This window comes from Mauremys reevesii, linkage group 1 (assembly GCF_016161935.1).
Source record: "Mauremys reevesii isolate NIE-2019 linkage group 1, ASM1616193v1, whole genome shotgun sequence".
Classification (NCBI taxonomy): domain Eukaryota; kingdom Metazoa; phylum Chordata; order Testudines; family Geoemydidae; genus Mauremys; species Mauremys reevesii.
The window spans coordinates 349129760-349148000 of record NC_052623.1 but is presented as its reverse complement, the minus strand read 5'-3'; the positions used below and the strand labels follow the sequence as shown (position 1 = coordinate 349148000).

General features: G+C 44.5%; 1 protein-coding gene across 5 annotated transcripts in view; it reads right to left on the bottom strand.

The window, feature by feature from the left end:
- SFMBT2 (Scm like with four mbt domains 2) overlaps positions 1-18241 on the bottom strand; it is a 192354-nt gene that overhangs the window by 100852 nt on the left and 73261 nt on the right. For all 5 annotated transcript variants that reach the window (XM_039519596.1, XM_039519600.1, XM_039519597.1 and 2 more), the window contains exon 5: positions 644-732. In XM_039519596.1, the coding sequence (XP_039375530.1) occupies positions 644-732 (89 nt within the window). The remainder of the gene's footprint in view (positions 1-643; positions 733-18241) is intronic.

Genomic DNA, 18241 nt, shown 5'->3' with positions numbered 1-18241 from the left:
CTAACACCCGGCTGGCTGGAGAGACCTGTAGCGCTGTGCTCCATGGTGCAGACCCCGTCAGGCCCCTCCCTCAAACTCCACAATGAAGAGACGTAGATTCTTCTGCCTTTGGGGCTTCCTGTGTCTCTTACTTGGGCCTACAGGTGATATGATGAACTCCCTCCTATAGGGTTCCAATAGGAAGACTCCTTTGACCTCAAGGGGCACTGGATCAGCCCCATAAGGTTATGTCTACACTGTAGCTGGGAGGTGTGATCCTAGCACAGGTAGACAGATTCATGCCAGCTCTCCTTAAGTTAGTGCGCTAAAAATAGCAGTGTAGAGGTTGCGGCAGGGGTGGCAGCTCAAGCTAGCAGCCCAAGACCATGCTCGCCTGCCCCCGGGGTCCAAGCTGAGGTGGTTACCCCAAGCCACTGCCCCACTGCGATATCCACACCTCTATTTTTAGCGTGCTAATTTAAGCGGAGCTAGTGCGAGTCTATCTACCTATGCCAGGATCACACCTCCCAAGTGCAGTGCAGACACACCCTAAGGGGATACACAGACATTGTAAGCACAGAGCCCTATATTTTAATGGTTGAACATCGCTATAATATCAATACAGTGTCACATTATTAAATATAAACTGCAATCTAATACATACGCCTTCCAGTAAATTTGCAGGTGCCGTTCGGGAACCTGTCAGATCGTGTATAAGAAACGCCGTCCAGTCGGTGTACTTCTCTTTGATTGCTGGGGGAGGAAATAAAAGAAACATTTAGCACTGCAGATGATGCCATGTACATTATAGAGCCAATTTCCATGGCCAGGACCAGCATGGCCATTATCGGCTCTGCGCTGTTGCTGTATCCAACAGAAAACAGAGCTAAGAGTTTAAAGTTTTAGATGCAAATACAGTTTGCACTATGAAAGAACAAGCCCCAGAGAGTCTACACGCACACCCTCAGAGTCAGATCCTCAGCTGGTGGAAGTAGGCGTCGCTCCACCGAAGTCAAGGACATTGATTTACACCTGATGAGGAGGCAGATGACCAGCGCCAGCAGCATCTTCCCAATTACATGCTTCATGTTCACCACTTAGGCTCAGACTTGTCATAAAAGGTATCTTTGAATGTTTTATAAATCACCTCAGAGGACAAAAGCCATGATCACATCCAACTTATTGACAAGGCATTAATATGGAAACTCCACACAGCATTCTTCCCAGGTAACAGACAAAGCAGCCCTTAGGACATCACTAACTAGCTAGTGAATAAATATGTTTGTGAAAAGCTAAGGAAGGATTGAACCAAATTCCTAGGTACTTCTATTCTGCTTCACAATATCTGATCCATTATCTTCTAGCCAATCCTATCTTCTTAGGATTCAGCATTAAGTAATTTTTGTTACATTTAGGCTGGATATTACAAAGTCATCTGTGGGATTTAGATACCCAATTCCTTTTAAAAGGAGTAGAAACCGGGTGCTCAAGCCCCTTCCGCAACTCAGAAAACCTCAGCCTTAGTACAAAAAACCTCCTGTAATTAATCTTGTGTGTTTGCAACTGAGGAGCTCTGAGGATACATTCTAATTTCACCTGCCTATAATTGGGAGTTAGAGATCAGATTTTTTCTCAGACCTAACTTACACAAGGGTTAGATAATATACTGATACACAGAAATACTGTTCTATTTCTAAACGTAGCAATGTTAGCTGCAAAAGAAAAAAAATTATTGTCAATGGAAAATTGGAAGCAACTGGATAGAGGATTTAGAGACCACCATCCCCTAGCGGCATGCGGTAACTACAGTGCTAAAAATACAGGGTCAGATCCTCAGCGACTGTTGGCTGGCATAGCTCCACTGACATCAATGAAGCTATGCCAGCTTACACCAGTGGAAGATCTGGCCCAACCGATGTGGAATCCTTTTGTTTGCGGTCTGAGAAACTTTCAGATTAGCCAAGAAAGAGCTTAAAATCCTGCTTGTAAGTCTTGGAAATCATATATTCCTTTACATTTTTGTACAGCACCTTCCACACTGGATTTTCTAAGTGCTTTGTAAATATTAATTAGACGGCATACCTGAGAGGTAGGTATAATACTACAGAAACTGAGGCAGATAGTGGTTGCATGCCAAGTTACCTGACAAAGTGCCTGCCCTTTTGCAGGTGCAATATATACCTGCAAAACTTCTACTGGCTTTTTTTGCACCTGCAAAACATGTTGTTGCTGCAAATCTGAACGCTTGCACTTCTAACAAGCCCATCTGCACTTGTGGTTGGCTAGCTAGAGTGGCAAATATTCAGATTTGTACAGCATGTCAAAGGCTCAATTTTCATAGAATACCAGGGTTGGAAGGGACCTCAGAAGGTCATCTAGTCCAACCCCCTGCTCAAAGCAGGACCAATCCCCAGACAGATTTTTACCCCAGTTCCCTAAATGGCCCCCTCAACGATGGAACTCACAACCCTGGATTTAGCAGGCTAATGCTCAAACCACTGAGCTATCCCTCATGGGAGTCAGAGCAGCTCAGAATCCGCTCACTGAGAAGGCCCAGAGGCTTGTCTACACAGAGCTATTCCGGACTCAATGCATGGGTGGACACACTTATTCTAGACTAGGAATGTCCATACATGAAGTTGCTTAGGGATAGTTACTATGCTTTAAATTCTCACCCTACATTAATTCAAATTAGCTTTCAAGTGTAGACAAGCCCCCCAAAGTCACCTGAAAGCAATTCTGGCTGTTGGTGCCAGGTTCCACAGGAGAGTCAAAAGCAACACATAGTGACGGGTATTGAAGGTGCTGATTTAATTTTATTTGCATGGATGTACAACTTCTTTCCACTACCCGAAGGCAATTACAACAATCAAGGCATTTTCCATATCATATCCAGCTCGGAAGCCCGACTGACTAAGCTCCAAAAAAATGGAAGGAGTACAGCTGCTGCAGGAGTTGGCCTGGCACTACCTTCTTCCTGACCTTCTCCACGAAGTGAAGGCTGGACGTTGTGAGATAATTTATGCCATTTCTCTTGAACAAGGCTAGGCCACCCCCTATTTGAAGATTACTGGGCCCAGACTTTGCTCACAGGCTTTCACCAACAAAGGCAGCACAATCCCCAGCGGCCACCAAGAAGTAAATTTTTACACAGATTCGCCACTTCCTGCTCCCTCCCAGGGGAAACCACATTGGGTCAGCTGCATTCTGGGCCTTCCTCAACTAAAAGGATTTGCTTCTTTGTGATTAGGCTGCAGGGTTCCAGAACCGAAAGCTTCAGGCAGCCCCACAAGATACCAGCCCATCATTTTACCCTGCTCTGTACGCAAGGGAAAGTCACCTGTTAATTCACAGATAGGAGTGATAATGCTGTTAGCTGGCCTACAGCCAGACTGATGGGAATCCAAAACCTTCTGAGCACTTGCAAATCAGAGCCATTAATTTGCCGTCACGGTCATTTCTCCAGAAGTTATGGGGCTTGAGAAAGCAGTGAAATAGCTCCATAATCTGAAATTTTATGGCTATTGCCAGACTTAAATGTAGGAATAAATTCTGATATTTGGTGGGAACTGAAACTGTCTAATCTGTTTATCCTGAGGATTTCTAAGACACCTAACGATGCTGCTGCGCTAGGTAAGGACCAACTACCAAAGACCGGATCTAGCTCCCATTGAAGTGCATTGAATGCTGCGGCTGACTTTAGTGGGAACAGGACTGGACCTAAAAGGTGTCAAAAGATGAAAGAATTCCACCAGAGATCCAAAAGAGCTGGGTGAGATTGTGCCCTTAGGCACGACTGTGTAGGCCGCAGCACCCGCAGACTAAGCTCTTCTTCCTTCTTGCTCTGAAGGGGAAGTGATTTACTGCAGCCCTTCAAAGATGCAACTTATCCCCCCTCTCGAGCCACCAGAGCATTGGGCAAGGAGCCCTGGCTCCACCAAATCTCCATCCCTTTGCTAAAGGGAGCAGGTGGAATTTAGCCGCTGCACTCCACACAGCACATGAGGATCTGGGTAAGTCTAGCATGGTAGGCTAGGAACGGCTACGGCTATTCACAAACCTGTTTTCAGGGGCATGGGAGTCAGTGGTATTTCTACCATTAGCGATACCCCGATCAGTCTTTCGTCGCCGAGGGAATAGCCCCAGATTCTGTATTGTTCTAACAATGGACGGCATTCATGGTGTGCAGCATTTCACATGTCCCAGGCACCGGCTGAACTTTTACCTAACGACTCCTCTCCCCGCCCCCATGAGGCAGAAAACATTTATTCTCCCCAAATGACCCATCTGGAAACTGAGGCACAGTGAGATCAGATCAAGCCCCAAGGGGCCGAACGTGTGCATTCATTTTGAGTGCCCAACGTGAGCCTAATATCCAGAGGTGCTCAGCACCCACAACTCCAAGTGAAGTCAATGAGAGCTGCGGGTGCTCAGCGCCTCTGGAAAAAAAATCAAGCCCAGCGGGTCTCAAGGAGGAGAGCCAAAACCAGAGGCTGCTTTTGTCCAAGAGGCCTGATCCCCTGAGGGGGGGGAGTGATAGCTCAGTGGTTTGAGCATTGGCCTGCTAAACCCAGGGTTGTGAGCTCAATCCTTGAAGGGACCATTTAGGGATCTGAGGCAAAAATCTGTCTGGGGATTGGTCCTGCTTTGAGCAGGGGTGGGACTAGATGACCTCCTGAGGTCCCTTCCAACCCTGATATGCTATGATCCAAAACTCTTTGAAGCCAACAGGAGTCTATTAACTGAGGAGTTTGGGGTTAGCAGCACAGAAGTTCTGCCAGGGGAGTCACCACTGTTTCAAGGCCTGAGCCCCATTTCTCAAAGCTTTGGGCATTTGTCATGGGGTAGCACTGTGGACCACTAACTCCCTGGGCGCTGATGAGCAGGAAAGCAGGTGTAGGGGGGATGATGGCAGCTGAGCAGCAGCTTGAAAAATACCAGTGAAGCCTCCATGGCAGACTTAAGCGCCAATCTGCCTCTTTAGACTGCTAAGGACCTTTCAGAATCTGGCCCTGACATGCCTGAGCCAGTGACAGAGACAGGATCAGAATTCAGGACTCCCCACACTGGGCTCTTTCCTCTCCTATGCTCCTTCAAAAGCCCTTTCTCTAATGGCATTTGAACTATGTAATCAGTTTTACAGAGCCAAATAAAGTGACCAGATGTCCCAATTTTATAGGGACAGTCCCAATTTTTGGGTCTTTTTCTTATATAGGCTCTAGGGTGACCAGAGAGCAAGTGTGAAAAATCAGGACAGAGGGTGAGGAGTAATAGGAGCCTATATAAGAAAAAGACCCCAAAATCAGGACTGTCCCTATAAAATCAGGACATCTGGTCACCCTAGCTCCTATTACCCCCCACCTCCGTCCCGATTTTTCACATTTGCTGTCTGGTCACCCTAGAGCCAAAGATCTTCCAAATGTATTTAAATCAGTGAAATTAAAAGTACTTGTATAAAATAACGATTAAACTAGTCTCTAACTTCCCCATATCTTATGTAGCACCATTTTTGCATCAATTTATCTGGCAGAACCAGGAGATTTATGGCTTTTAAAATATTTAAAGCACAGCAATAGCCGGAAAAGAAACTATTTATAAATGCCTTCTTTTTTCACCATTCCCGGTCTCTGTTCTATTCCTGTCTGCTTGCTTTAGTGTCAGAAACTCCGGACTAATCCGCAACACAGGAGCTCGCATACAGAATCAAATCTGAACAATGGTCCGGGTAGTCTAGTATCCTGGCTGTACTAACGGCGAGTGGCAGATTCATCAAAGGAAGCTAGCCGATCTACAGGACAGCAAGCTGTATTGTATTCTGGCTCACATGTCAATCAAGTTGTCAGCCCAGTTCTGACTGCCGAAGCTTTATACTTAGTGATGATGTGGGATGCAGAGAGAACCCAGTTTGGAATTTTCAGGGCTGGCAGGCAGAAAAAAACCCACCCAAGCATTTTCCAAATCGCCTAGTGATTTTGGATGCACCCATTTTCAGGTGCCCAGTTTTCACAAAGTGCTGAACACCTGCTCCCTTGTAAATCAAGCCCCTTTTAAGGTGTCTCAAAATCACAACTCGCTTTTTAAAATCTTGGCCTTTGTTTTTTTACACTGATTCCTACCAACCCAACAGCAGTTGCCTGTCTTCCTCACTGTCATTTCTTTTGGGCCTTTGTCCTAACTGCTCTAATTTTCTTTTTTCTAAATAGTGATTCATTGGGGCTAAGGTAACTTTTTGTGTCTCCTCCTTCGACAGGGACATGTTTATTGCAGACTCTTCTTAGGTTCTCCCATACAGGACCTGTCACGCTGAATCTGTGTGTAGGATCTAAGCCAACTTCTGCCATTTCACGGAGCAAGATCGAACAAAGAAAGCCAGCTCATCAAATTCTTTCAAACAGCTTTATTTCATCCAGCATGGTAGTTCTCTACTCATAATTCACTACAGAAGCAATGCATTACCAAGTGAGCACTGAAATCTTTAGATAGAGTCCCATGGATTTTTTTGTGGAGGGAAGGGGAAGAGGAGTGTAGCCAACTGATTCAAAGCCATGCAGACAGCATTGCATGTTCACTTTGGTGGGGGTTTTTTAATTAACTGCCCTAATCCAAATTCTGATCACAATGCATTTATAGTCTCTTCACCTCTTTGAAAGCCATTCAGCATTACTTCTGTCTGGACTGTGTGCGACTTAGACAGACAAGGTGGGCGAGGTAATATCTTATTGGACCAACAACACTGTACGAGACTTATACCGACAGGAAACATCCTTTGCTTTGTAAATGCAATAGATTTCCGGTTCAGAGACATTAAGATGGTTTTCTTGGGCTGGAGACTCTGATCCTGTGTTCAGTGTGTGAATTCACTCTGCGTAGGGATGAGCGCCCAAGGTCGTCTGCATCATTTAACCCTCTGCAGAGGAGGTGTGCATGGGATCCCTCCCAAAGAGACCTATGCACAAAAAGGGGGTGGATCGAAATAGGCCAGCAGACAAGGTAGCATTCAAGGTGGGCTGGGGTGGACTACAATGGAACTATTCATGGTACTATGTGCTCATGTCCATTCCAATAGGTGTGTGCGCACCACGTGCGCGATCGTCAGAAAGTGTTACCCTAGCGGTACCCATCGGGTCGACTGTGGAGCCCCCTGGAGTGGCGCCTTCATGGCAGTGTATATAGGTCCCTGCCAACCCACCGCCTGCTCAGTTCCTTCTTGCCAGAATACTCTGACAGAGGGGGAGGCGGGCGGGATTTGGAATCGACATGAGCAACACATCTCAAAGAACAAGTTACAAGATGGTAAGTAACCATTTTTTCTTCTTCAAGTGCTTGCTCGTGTCCATTCCAATAGGTGACTCCAAAGCAGTTTCCCCAGAGGAGGGGTCGGCGTCCACAGAGTTGCTGAACGCAGGACTGCCCTCCCAAAGGCTGCATCGTTTCTCGCCTGTTGAGTGATGGTGTGGATGGAAGACCATGTTGCTGCCTTGCATACGTCCTGAATAGGGACTTGAGCGTGGAATGCTGCGGAAGAAGCCTGCGCTGTTGTGGAGTGCCGGGGCTGGGATCTTATCCACGTTGTAGCACGTTCTGATGCACAATGTGATCCACAATGACATAGAATCATAGTTACGAGATGGTAAGTAACCGTTTTATAATCTAAGTGCAGGTTCAGGCCCTGAGACGGAAGGTGTGTGCACCATTGCCCTCTACTGGATGGAATGTCAGATCTGTTTAAGCATATGTGATTTCGTTGCCCATGAAACAAGTCTACAGAGGATACAAACAGCTATAGTATACTAACAGATCTCCTGTAACTCAAGCTGTGCAATCCTGTGTTATTTGGAGAGGTTTAGCAGGTGACCTTGGAGCCACAGATTGGTAAAGCTTGGAAGAATTAATTTTTTCTTGGTAAATGTTGATCAATGTAAATTTCACCATAAGCACACATACAACTGTCGACTATCATTAAATAATTATCATCTAACACTCCTATTGTCTGGTATCCCCCCAGCTTTCCATCACTGTTAACATTTAAATTGATAAAAACAAAAAACAAAAATGCTTAAAACCCACAATTTCTGCACAACTGAAAATTTAAGTCAATAAGAATTTGAAAAAAATGCATGAAAATAAACCAATATTATCCACTGAAATGATAAAATTAAAAAAAATCTAATTCTGCCAAGTCTACACATAAGTGTATGTGCACGTGCTTCTTTGGGGCCTTGTTCACTGAATGCAGGAATCAGTGCAGATGTTCTTTCTTTCTCTTCTGGGGCTAGAAGGCTGGCTGTATTTCCACCTGCACTGAATCCTACATTAAAGCCTTTTTCATAAATAAAAATGCAACTGAAGCAACTGCAGAAAAGTAAACTGGCTAGAAACATAGGACAAGTTCTGCTCTTCTTTGCATCCACACACATCCACACTAGCTGGACTAATGGAACGACTCCAGATTTACACTGGTGTAACAGAGAGCAAAGTTTGAACCCAAAGCTTTATCTGCAGAATGCACTTATTTACTGCATCACTCTTCTGCATGCATCTTTCATATGTAAAATACAAAGCTCCATTACCCCCTTGAACCAGAGAATATTCATTTCAAACAGTAGCTCCCAATTTGGAAATAAAAATAAAAGTGAGCAAATGCAATTTTTAAAGCAGAGTAAAAATCAACCAACCACTTTAATACAAAGGCTGCATCTATTCCTTGGACCTTACTGAGGCCTGGTCTACACTAGGGGTCGAGGTAAGATAAGCAACTTCAGCTACAGGAATAGCGTAGCTGAAGTCGACATATCTTATTTCGACTTACCTACCATCCTCATGGCGCGGGGATTGATGGCCGCAGCTCCCCCCATCGACTCCGCTACCGCCACTCGCCCTGGTGGAGTTCCGGAGTTGACAGGAGCGCGTTCAGGGATCGATATATCACGTCTAGATGAGACGTGATATATCGATCCCGATAAATCAATCACTACCCGCCGATCCGGTGGGTAGTGTAGACATACCCTGAGAGTCTTAGGAGGAATTTAAGGCTTAAATGGGGTTCAGAGCCAACAAAAATGTGTGCCACTCACAAATATAATTTCAGAGCTTCTTTCAACTCTTCCCCCTATACAACCTCACCATCACCTCTAGTCTTATGTCCGTCCTAATCCCCCACTTACTCCCTGTGCTCCTCTCGCCTTCCTTATTGATTATCTCCTTTTCCTGGGCAAAGGATTGTGGGACACACTGGTGAATTAAAGGCTGCAGACAGCCACACACAAATAGGGCAGGTGAGCTGCTGAGGGCAGGTTGCTGGGCTAAATGGTGCAGGAAGATGTACATGGTATCCCTAGCGCCAGTTACCACAGTAGCCTGTCTCCCATCTTAACTGTCAGCTCTTCAGAAAAGGGACTTTTTTAGTGCAGGTAAGACCTCAGCCGGAGTATTGTGTCCAGTTCTGGGCACCACATTTCAGGAAAGATGTGGACAAATTGGAGAAAGTCCAGAGGAGAGCAACAAAAATGATTAAAGGTCTAGAAAATGTGACCTATTAGGAAAGATTGAGAAAATTGGGTTTGTTAAGTCTGCGGAAAAAAGAAGACTGAGGCGGGACATGATAACAGCTTTCAAGTACATAAAAAGCTGTTTCCAGGAGGAGGGTGAAAAATTGTTTCCCTTAACCTCAGAGGATAGGATAAGAAACAATGGGCTTAAATTGCAGCAAGGGAGGTTTAGGTTGGACACGGGGGAGGGATCGCTCAGTGGTTTGAGCATTGGCCTGCTAAACCCAGAGTTGTGAGTTTAATCCTTGAGGGGGCCACTTAGGGATCTGGGGCAAAAATCAGTATTTAGTCCTGCTAGTGAAGGCAGGGGGCTGGACTCAATGACCTTTCAAGGTCCCTTCCAGTTCTATGAGATAGGAAGTTTTTCCTAATAATATATGAGGATATACCTAACTGTCACGGTAGTTAAGCACTTGAATAAATTGCCTAGGGAGGTTGTGGAATCTAAGTCAGTGAAGGTTTTTAAGAACAGGTTAGACAAACACCTAACAGGAGTCCTGCCTTGAGTGCAGGGGACGGGACTAGATGACCTATTGAGGTCCCTTCCAGTCCTACACTTCTATGATTCTATATAAACACACTAAAGAGCTGGTAGGTAATTGAAAACTGCCATTGCAGCAGTGCTGATAAAATGACAACAACAGAGGAGAAAAGACACAAGTGCTCCCATTAATTGGAACAGACTGTAACACTAGGGCTGAAGAGCAACACATGCTGTGGTCGAGTGGTTAGACCATGGGCCTATGAGCCAAGAATCTACCGTTCTATTCGTGCCAGTGACTCACTCAGTAATACAGCGTAAACCTATTAACCTCTCCATGCCTTAGTTTAGTTATTTATATGATGGGGATAATATTTATCTAGCTCACAAGGGAGTTAAGAGACTTTGGGCATGTCTACACTACGAAATCAGGTCAAATTTATAGAAGTAGGTTTTTTAGAAATCGTTTTTATACAGTCGACTGTGTGTGTCCCCACACAAATGCTCTAAGTGTGGGCTGCGTCCACAGTGCCGAGGCTAGCATCGACTTCCAGAGCGTTGCACTATGGGTAGCTATCCCACAGTCTCCGCTGCCCACTGGAATTCTGGGTTGAGATCCCAATGCCTGACGGGGCAAAAACAGTGTCGCGGGTGGTTTTGGGTACATGTCATCAGGCCCCCCTCTCCCTCCCTCCGTGAAAGCAACGGCAGACAATCGTTTCGCACCTTTTTTCCTGGGTTACCTGAGCAGACACCATACCACGGCAAGCATGGAGCCCACTCAGCTCACCGTCACCGTACGTCTCCTGGGTGCTGGCAGACGTGGGATGGCATTGCTACACAGCAGCAGCTCATTGCCTTTTGGCAGTAGACGGTGCATTACGATTGGTAGCCATCGTCGTCGTTCTCCTGGGTGCTCTTTTAGCCGACCTCGGTGAGGTTGGTATGGGGCGCCTGGGCAGACATGGGAGTGACTCAGCCAGGTCATTCCCATCTTCTGCCAAGCACCCAGGAGATGATGATGGCAGGCAGTCATACTGCACCATCTTCTGGCGAGCAGCCAGGAGATGACGATGGCTAGCAGTCGTACTGCACTGTCTGCTGCTAGCCTAAGATGTAAAAGATAGATGAGGGGATCAAAACAAGAAATTGATCCGATTTGTTTTGTGAAATCAACGGCCTGCTAAACCCAGGGTTTTGAGTTCAATCCTTGAGAGGGCCATTCTGTGTGACAGTTGTTTGTGTTTCTCCTTGATGCAAAGCCACCCCTTTTGTTGATTTTAATTCCCTTTAAGCCATGTCGTCAGTCGCCCCTCCCTCCGTCAGAGCAACGGCAGACAATTGTTTCGTGCCTTTTTACAAGCGCAGAACCAGAAGCTGCAAAAGCAAAACCAGGTGAGGAGGCGATGGCAGCATGGTGACGAGAATGATGAGGACATAGACATGGACATAGACTTCTCACAAAGTACAAGCTGGACAATGTGCCCCGGCAATGTGCACATCATGCTGATGAGCTCTGCATGAGCTCTGCATGGTCACCTGTGCTGATCAGCTCACCACGCTGGCCAAACAGGAAATGAAATTCAAAAGTTTGCGGGCCTTTTCCTGTCTACCTGGCCAGTGCATCTGAGTTGAGAGCGCTCTCCAGAGCGGTCACAATGGAGCACTCTGGGATAGTTCCCGGAGGCCAATACCGTCAAATTGCATGCATACTACCCCAAATTCGACCTGGCAAGGCCGATTTCAGCGCTAATCCCCTTGTTGGAGGTGGAGTAAAGAAACTGATTTAAAGAGCCCTTTAAGTCAAAAAAAAAAAAAAAAGGGGCTTTGTCGTGTGGATGGGTCCAGGCTTAAATCGAGGTAATGCTGCTAAATTCAACCTAAAATCGTAGTGTAGACCAGGGCTATGTTTGCAATCCCATGAAGTCCTTGTGTCAAAAGAGCTATATTCAGTAAGACCAGGTATTACTACAATATTGCCAACTCTTGGGAGTTTCATGATAGTTGGTGCTTTTTTTAAAGCCTCAGTTCCTGGAGTCATGGGAGTACATGAGGATCCTGTTTTTTTTCTTTCTCTTAAAAATAAATTGTCTAGCTCTAGAGAAAACCCCGAAGCCTACTGGCTCAAAAACCAGTGGGCCAATAAAAAGAACCCAAATGGTTGTTTAAAAACTCATTATTTTTAAGGCAATCTTATGATTGGAGAGAGGCGGGGTGGGCTGTCTCAGTCTTTTTGAATGCTTGGGATTAGCAATCTAAGTGATTATTATTCTCCTCCAGTCACAGGATCCATACTATGCTGTTCGTTTCCAGTATCAGCATGTGGGTCAACAATAGCTTCTTTTGGCATCAGCAGTACCGTACAGTAGGCAAGTTGACAATTTCTTCCATTAGACTCTCTTATCTGCCTAGGCTCCATTCCGACGCTTTGTCCTTAAAAGAACAAAAGCAACCAGCCTAGAAGCAATGATGATCAAAGCTCAGGTTAGGTGGATGGGTCATGTGATTAGAATGGGTGGTGATAGACTCCTGAAAAAAGTCCTCCATGGTGAGCTGAAACTCAGAAAGCACAAGAACAGTCAATGTAAACACTTCAAAGACACGCATAAGCAAAACCTCAGCTCATGTGGTACACTGATAACTTGGAAGACACAGCCAAAGAACGATCTGAATGAAGAACCACTACCAATAACGGTTGTGTAACACTTCGAGAATGACAGATGCGACAGATTAATTGAAAAAAGGATCAAGCGTCATGCCAAATCTTCAATGGAATCCTAAACATTCATATACGACATCCGTTTGCAGTCTTGCTCTGCACAGATTGGACAATATAGCCGCAAGAGAACACACAAGATGACGTGACACCATTGCTGGATACGATGGACAGCCATAAGGGTACCACTGTCCATTGCTTCCCTCCTCGATTCTCAGAAATACTTTCTGTGCCATAATAAATAGAGGAAACATTTCCATAAATATCGCGTAGGGTCATTGTATTAAACAGATGTGCAATTTACCAGCACGACAATCATTCATTTGGAGGTTACTGTAAATCCCACTCTCTTTATTACACACACCATTCATCTGCATCCCTGCACAAGGAAGCTCTTTCACAATTAAGAAGTTACTCCACTGAGGATGTGTAGTAGAGCTCCCAAAGTTGCAAACTTCATTCACAAAGAAAGAGCACCTTGATATTTACATGGACAGACATTGCTGAAGGAGCAGGGAAATGTGTTAGTTTTGCTTCAGCTGATAATCCACTTTAGCATAACTACAGCAGTAGCCAAGTGAGGGGCTCCTCTGATGGGAGTGTGATGAGACACAAGCTAGTTAGAAATGGGAAGAGAACCACGGAGAGGAAGAAAGTCATAGCTACGTTACCTGCATAGTGCATATATTGTTCCCTGAGCCTGCCCCAGGCCCTTAGTGCGAATTTCATGGGAACAGAGCGGGCTGGAAGTTGGAAGGAAGGCAGCATGCCAGCTCTATACAGCATGCCAGACTCAGCCAAGAGATTTCCTGCCAAGAGATTTCCTGGCAGGAGGCAGTTGAATCAGCGTTAGCTCTCCTCTCACCCTTTGTCATCCCTCAAAGTGGGGGTTCAGGCTCGGGAAGGGAAGCTGGGGAGCATGGCATAAGGACAGGCTTCCTACATGAGCAGCCCAAGATCCACAAGGAGAGTGTGGTTTCCCCATAGAGCAGGGGTCGGCAACCTTTCAGAAGTGGTGTGCCGAGTCTTCATTTATTCACTCTGACTTAAGGTTTCGCGTGCCAGTAATACATTTTAACATTTTTAGAAGGTCTCTTTCTCTAAGTCTATAATATATAACTAAACTATTGTTGTATGCAAAGTAAATAAGGTTTTTAAAATGTTTAAGAAGCTTCATTTAAAATTAAATTAAAATGCAGAGCCCCCCAGACCGGTGGCCAGGACCCAGGCAGTGAGAGTGCCACTGAAAATCAGCTCGCGTGCCGCTTTTGGCATGCGTGCCATAGGTTGCCTACCCCTGCTATAGAGCCTCAGGCTCATGGGATTTCCAGGATTCATCTCCTGTGCGAATCCAATGGCCCCGTTTGAGAAATCCAAGTTCCACATTCGATAGGGTTCACACCAAGAGCAGAGCACTTAGCCACAATCTTTAAATATCTTAATAAAACAGCATCTTAAACCCTACCTATTCCAAGGAAGAAATGCTGCGGTCTAGTAATTAGAGCACAGGCTGTAGACTGAGGCAACATGGGATCTAATCCTAGCTCGGGGCAAGTCACTCCACCGGATCCAAATGCCATTGAAGACAATGGATAGACTAGACCAGGCCCTAAGCCTCCTTGTGTCTCAGTGTCCCACTCTGTGAAATGGTGATAGCTGTAGTAAGAGGAGGCCCTGAGATATAAACCTTGATATCAGAGGCCTGGTATGAGGCCTAAGGCCTGAACTAAAGTAATGATCAAGACTTTGCTAACATAAAGCAAAGTTAAGCTGTGAGCCAGAGGCAGGCCCTGCTCACAGAAACTGGCAAGGAAAGGGCTGATGCTGCAAAAAGAGACATACCTAAAAGGTACTGGACACCAGATATCAGAACATTCACATACTTGTACACTCCACACAGATAACAAGGAACAAGCTGACCCATCCCAATGACAGGGCCAAAAGGGTAATATGATGGATAGAGTTGTTTTGTTCGAACCAACATGTACAAGGTGAGAGGCGGCACCTTACTACGTAGAGGGGGTTGCACCTCATACGTCAGGAGTGATGTGTAGCTTGTTTGTACCTGTGTATAAGAATGCATCCTTGGGGTGGTGTCTTTGTCTGGCCGAGGGGGCAGTGGAAAGTCCCGCCACTGACTGAGCCGAGTCCATTGCCAAGAGGCACTCTCTCGTAGTATGCCCTGAGTTAGACTAAGAAATCTACAGGGAACTATCATTGTGTCCGTACGGCAATAAACCTGGCCGACGTGCCTTTGTACCTTACTAGACTCTGTGGTCATTGGGGATTCTCTTCGGGTCTGCTGTGTCAACTGTCTGCGCAGAGCTGGGGCAGCACACAGAGGGAACACACGCACGCAGCCGAGTGATATCAACATTGGAGAAAGCAGAGCACCACACCGGTAGCATCTGACAACAATAGCAATATTGAAACACCTTTATAAAGTGCTTTGAGACCTGTGGATGAACAGTTTGAGTTATGATGCACTCAGTTCTCCAGTTAACTGTTCCTGTTTGAAACAGTCAACCGCCCTTGGGATTCTAACAACCCGAAGGGACAATAAAATAATTCAAGATGGTTTGGAACTGGAAAATTCTGTTCTGCAGGAAAATTGTGACATTTTGGAGGGAAAAAAAATATTCCCGAGCAAAGTGAAAAGATGATATTTTGACGTTTCCGGCAAAACAAAATATTCTGAAAAAATTCGATTTGGGATTCTTGAACTATTTCATTTTGATGGGGAAGCGTATTGTTTCAATAAGGTAAAAATCTTTCTATTTCATCTTTGTCATTTTGATTAATTTTGTTTCCACTTTTAAATTATATTTATAGATCCATAAATACTATAATAAAATTAATCTTTTAACGTAAAGTCAAAAAGATAAAGTCAAAATAAAATGTTTGAACGTTCTCCAAACGAATGGATTTGTGTCCACTTTTTCCCCATCAAATGGTTCATTTCCACTTTTCCTGTTGAAAATGTTGTCAAATGCAACTAAATTTTGATGAAACAACAGTTTTTCTGTTGAAAAATGCAGTGTCGAAAAAACTGCAATTGGCACTACAAATAATGCCCTTGTGAATTAAATCCCACCTGGGGCATAACTTTTTTTATTTTAATGTATTTATAAATCATCCCCCAGTGGTTGTGGTCTCAACTGATGACTTGATTTGGAGAAAGGGTGGTTAAGAGATTGGACTGGACCTTGGATGATGCAAATTCAATTCGCAACTCTGCCACCAACTTCCCTTAGTCTCAATTGTGCCTCAGTTCTCCAGGTAAACAGGAATAATTTGTCTAGCTTGTCTCTTTAGATTGTAAATTCGTCAGGGCAGGGAATGTGTCTTATGTTATTTTTGTTCAACGCTTAGCACAATGAGGCCTTGATCTCGGCTGGTGCCTTTAGGTGCTACTGCAACACAAATAATAAAAATTAAAAAACAATTAAGTTTAAAATTTTAAACTTGTTTAAAAGTTCAAACAAGAAAAAACTAAATTTATGCATAAGAGGTTTAATAACATTTTACTAATGAAAATGATTGTTCATTGTGGGTTCTTCAGTGGGAATCCTGAAAAAAAGACCAATTCGCATTACTAAAATACACGTCTTAAAAATGGCCAAAATGGCTCTGTTAGTCCACAGATTAAGTTTTGAACTGAGTGGTTTTGTATTTTCACAAAATTCCAGAAGAGTGCTGTAAAAAAAAAAACAAAAAACAGCATGATTGCTTGTTTAACCAACTGCTTCATAATCTGGGCCATAACAAAGAGGTGTGTGAATCAACTTCAGATCACACAATCAGCTCTTTCTACAGAATTCTTCTGAAGAATGCAAAACACCTGATAAAAACATTAAATGCTGTATTTTCACTGAAACTGAAGGTTTTAAATAAACTTACATCAAAGACTATGTGAGCATTCAAAAATATATATCTGAGTTGGTGATACTTTATATTAAGGTTCCATAATATATGATTTATAAAGGATTAATAATAGATGTTAGAAGCATGTTATAAATGAGAGTAATATGGGTTACAGTTATAAACACATCGGTAGAAGGTGTTATATATAGGTGATTAGAGAACATGGTTCTACTGAAGTATTGCACTCAATAATAATCTATAACAATTGATTACCCATTTATTAAAACACCTATTAATTATTAACCCCTTTATAAATGGAACCTTAATACACAATATAAGCCTCAAATTAATCTTCTTTTATTTAGATCATCAAAATAAAACAGATGTCATATAATAAGTATGTTGTATGATTTTTATCATGTCTTCAAGATTGATAGCTGTATCTCTACCTTTTAGGCTACCACAAATAGACTGATAAGGGGGTTGGGAAAGACGTATTCACACTGTCATTTTAAGTGATTAAATGGTTGGCAATTTTCTGACAGAACGTTTTTCCACTGCAAAATGCCTCAAAATTGACACATTTGGTGAAAGCTGCCCGGTTTCCTACCAGCCCGCGGGCAGTTGCAGAGACAGGACCATGGGGGTATGTCTACACTGCATTGTAAATACAGGTTTGCAGGACCCAAGCTCAGTGTTTCTTAGCCCATGCATGAGCATCCACACTGCATGGTAAACCTGGGTTTACGATTGCTGGCCCTGCATCTCACAACCGCGCTCATGGGTCCATATTGCACTACCCAGACCTTCTGACTCAGGTCTGCGGCATGAGCTGTGTCTACACTGCAGAATGACAGGGATTGGACCAGAGTCACAGTGGGACTTGGGCTTGAACCCCACCCCTCCCCAGGTTGGTCATAGGACCCCGGTCTTAAGTGCTTGCTGATCTGAGTCAGAAAGATTTGTGTCTGGATAGTAGTGGGGGTTGGGCTCAAACCTGAGACTGACCCTGGGTTTACAATGCACTGTAGACATACCCCCACTGGCTTGAGCAGGAGTTCTCTGGGTATGTCTAAACTGCAAACAAAATAAACTCCACAGCAGCAAGTCTCAGAGCCTGGGTCAACTGACTCAGGCTAAAAATAGCCGTGCAGACATCCCACTTGGGATCTGAAACCCAGTGAGGGAGGTGGGTCTCAGACCCAGAGCAGGAATATCTACAATGCCATTTTTAGCCTCAGAGCGTGAGCCTGGGCCAGCTAGCCTGGGCTCTGAGACTTTCCACTGCACATTTGTTTTGGGGTTGTTTTTTTTTGTTTGTTTGGGTTTGCAGTGCAGATGTACCCTTAGGCTCACAGGGCGCTGGACTAGATGACCTCCTGAGGTCCCTTCCAGCCCTGATATTCTATGATTCTAGGTAACCTTCCAGACAGGTAGTCGGATCCCCGGCAGCTCAGGGAATCTTGTCCGTTTTCTTTCGAAAAATACTCAAAACAAAAAGGTCACTGCAATTTTTTTAAACAAAACTTTCAGACTCCTCCCATTCCATGGGAAATTTCAAAATTGTGAGTTTTTGTTCCAGTACGCAACAAATCCTTGGTTTCAATTTCAGAATTTCCCACAGAATGGTAGTTCTGGCTTTCAAGAGCCCTA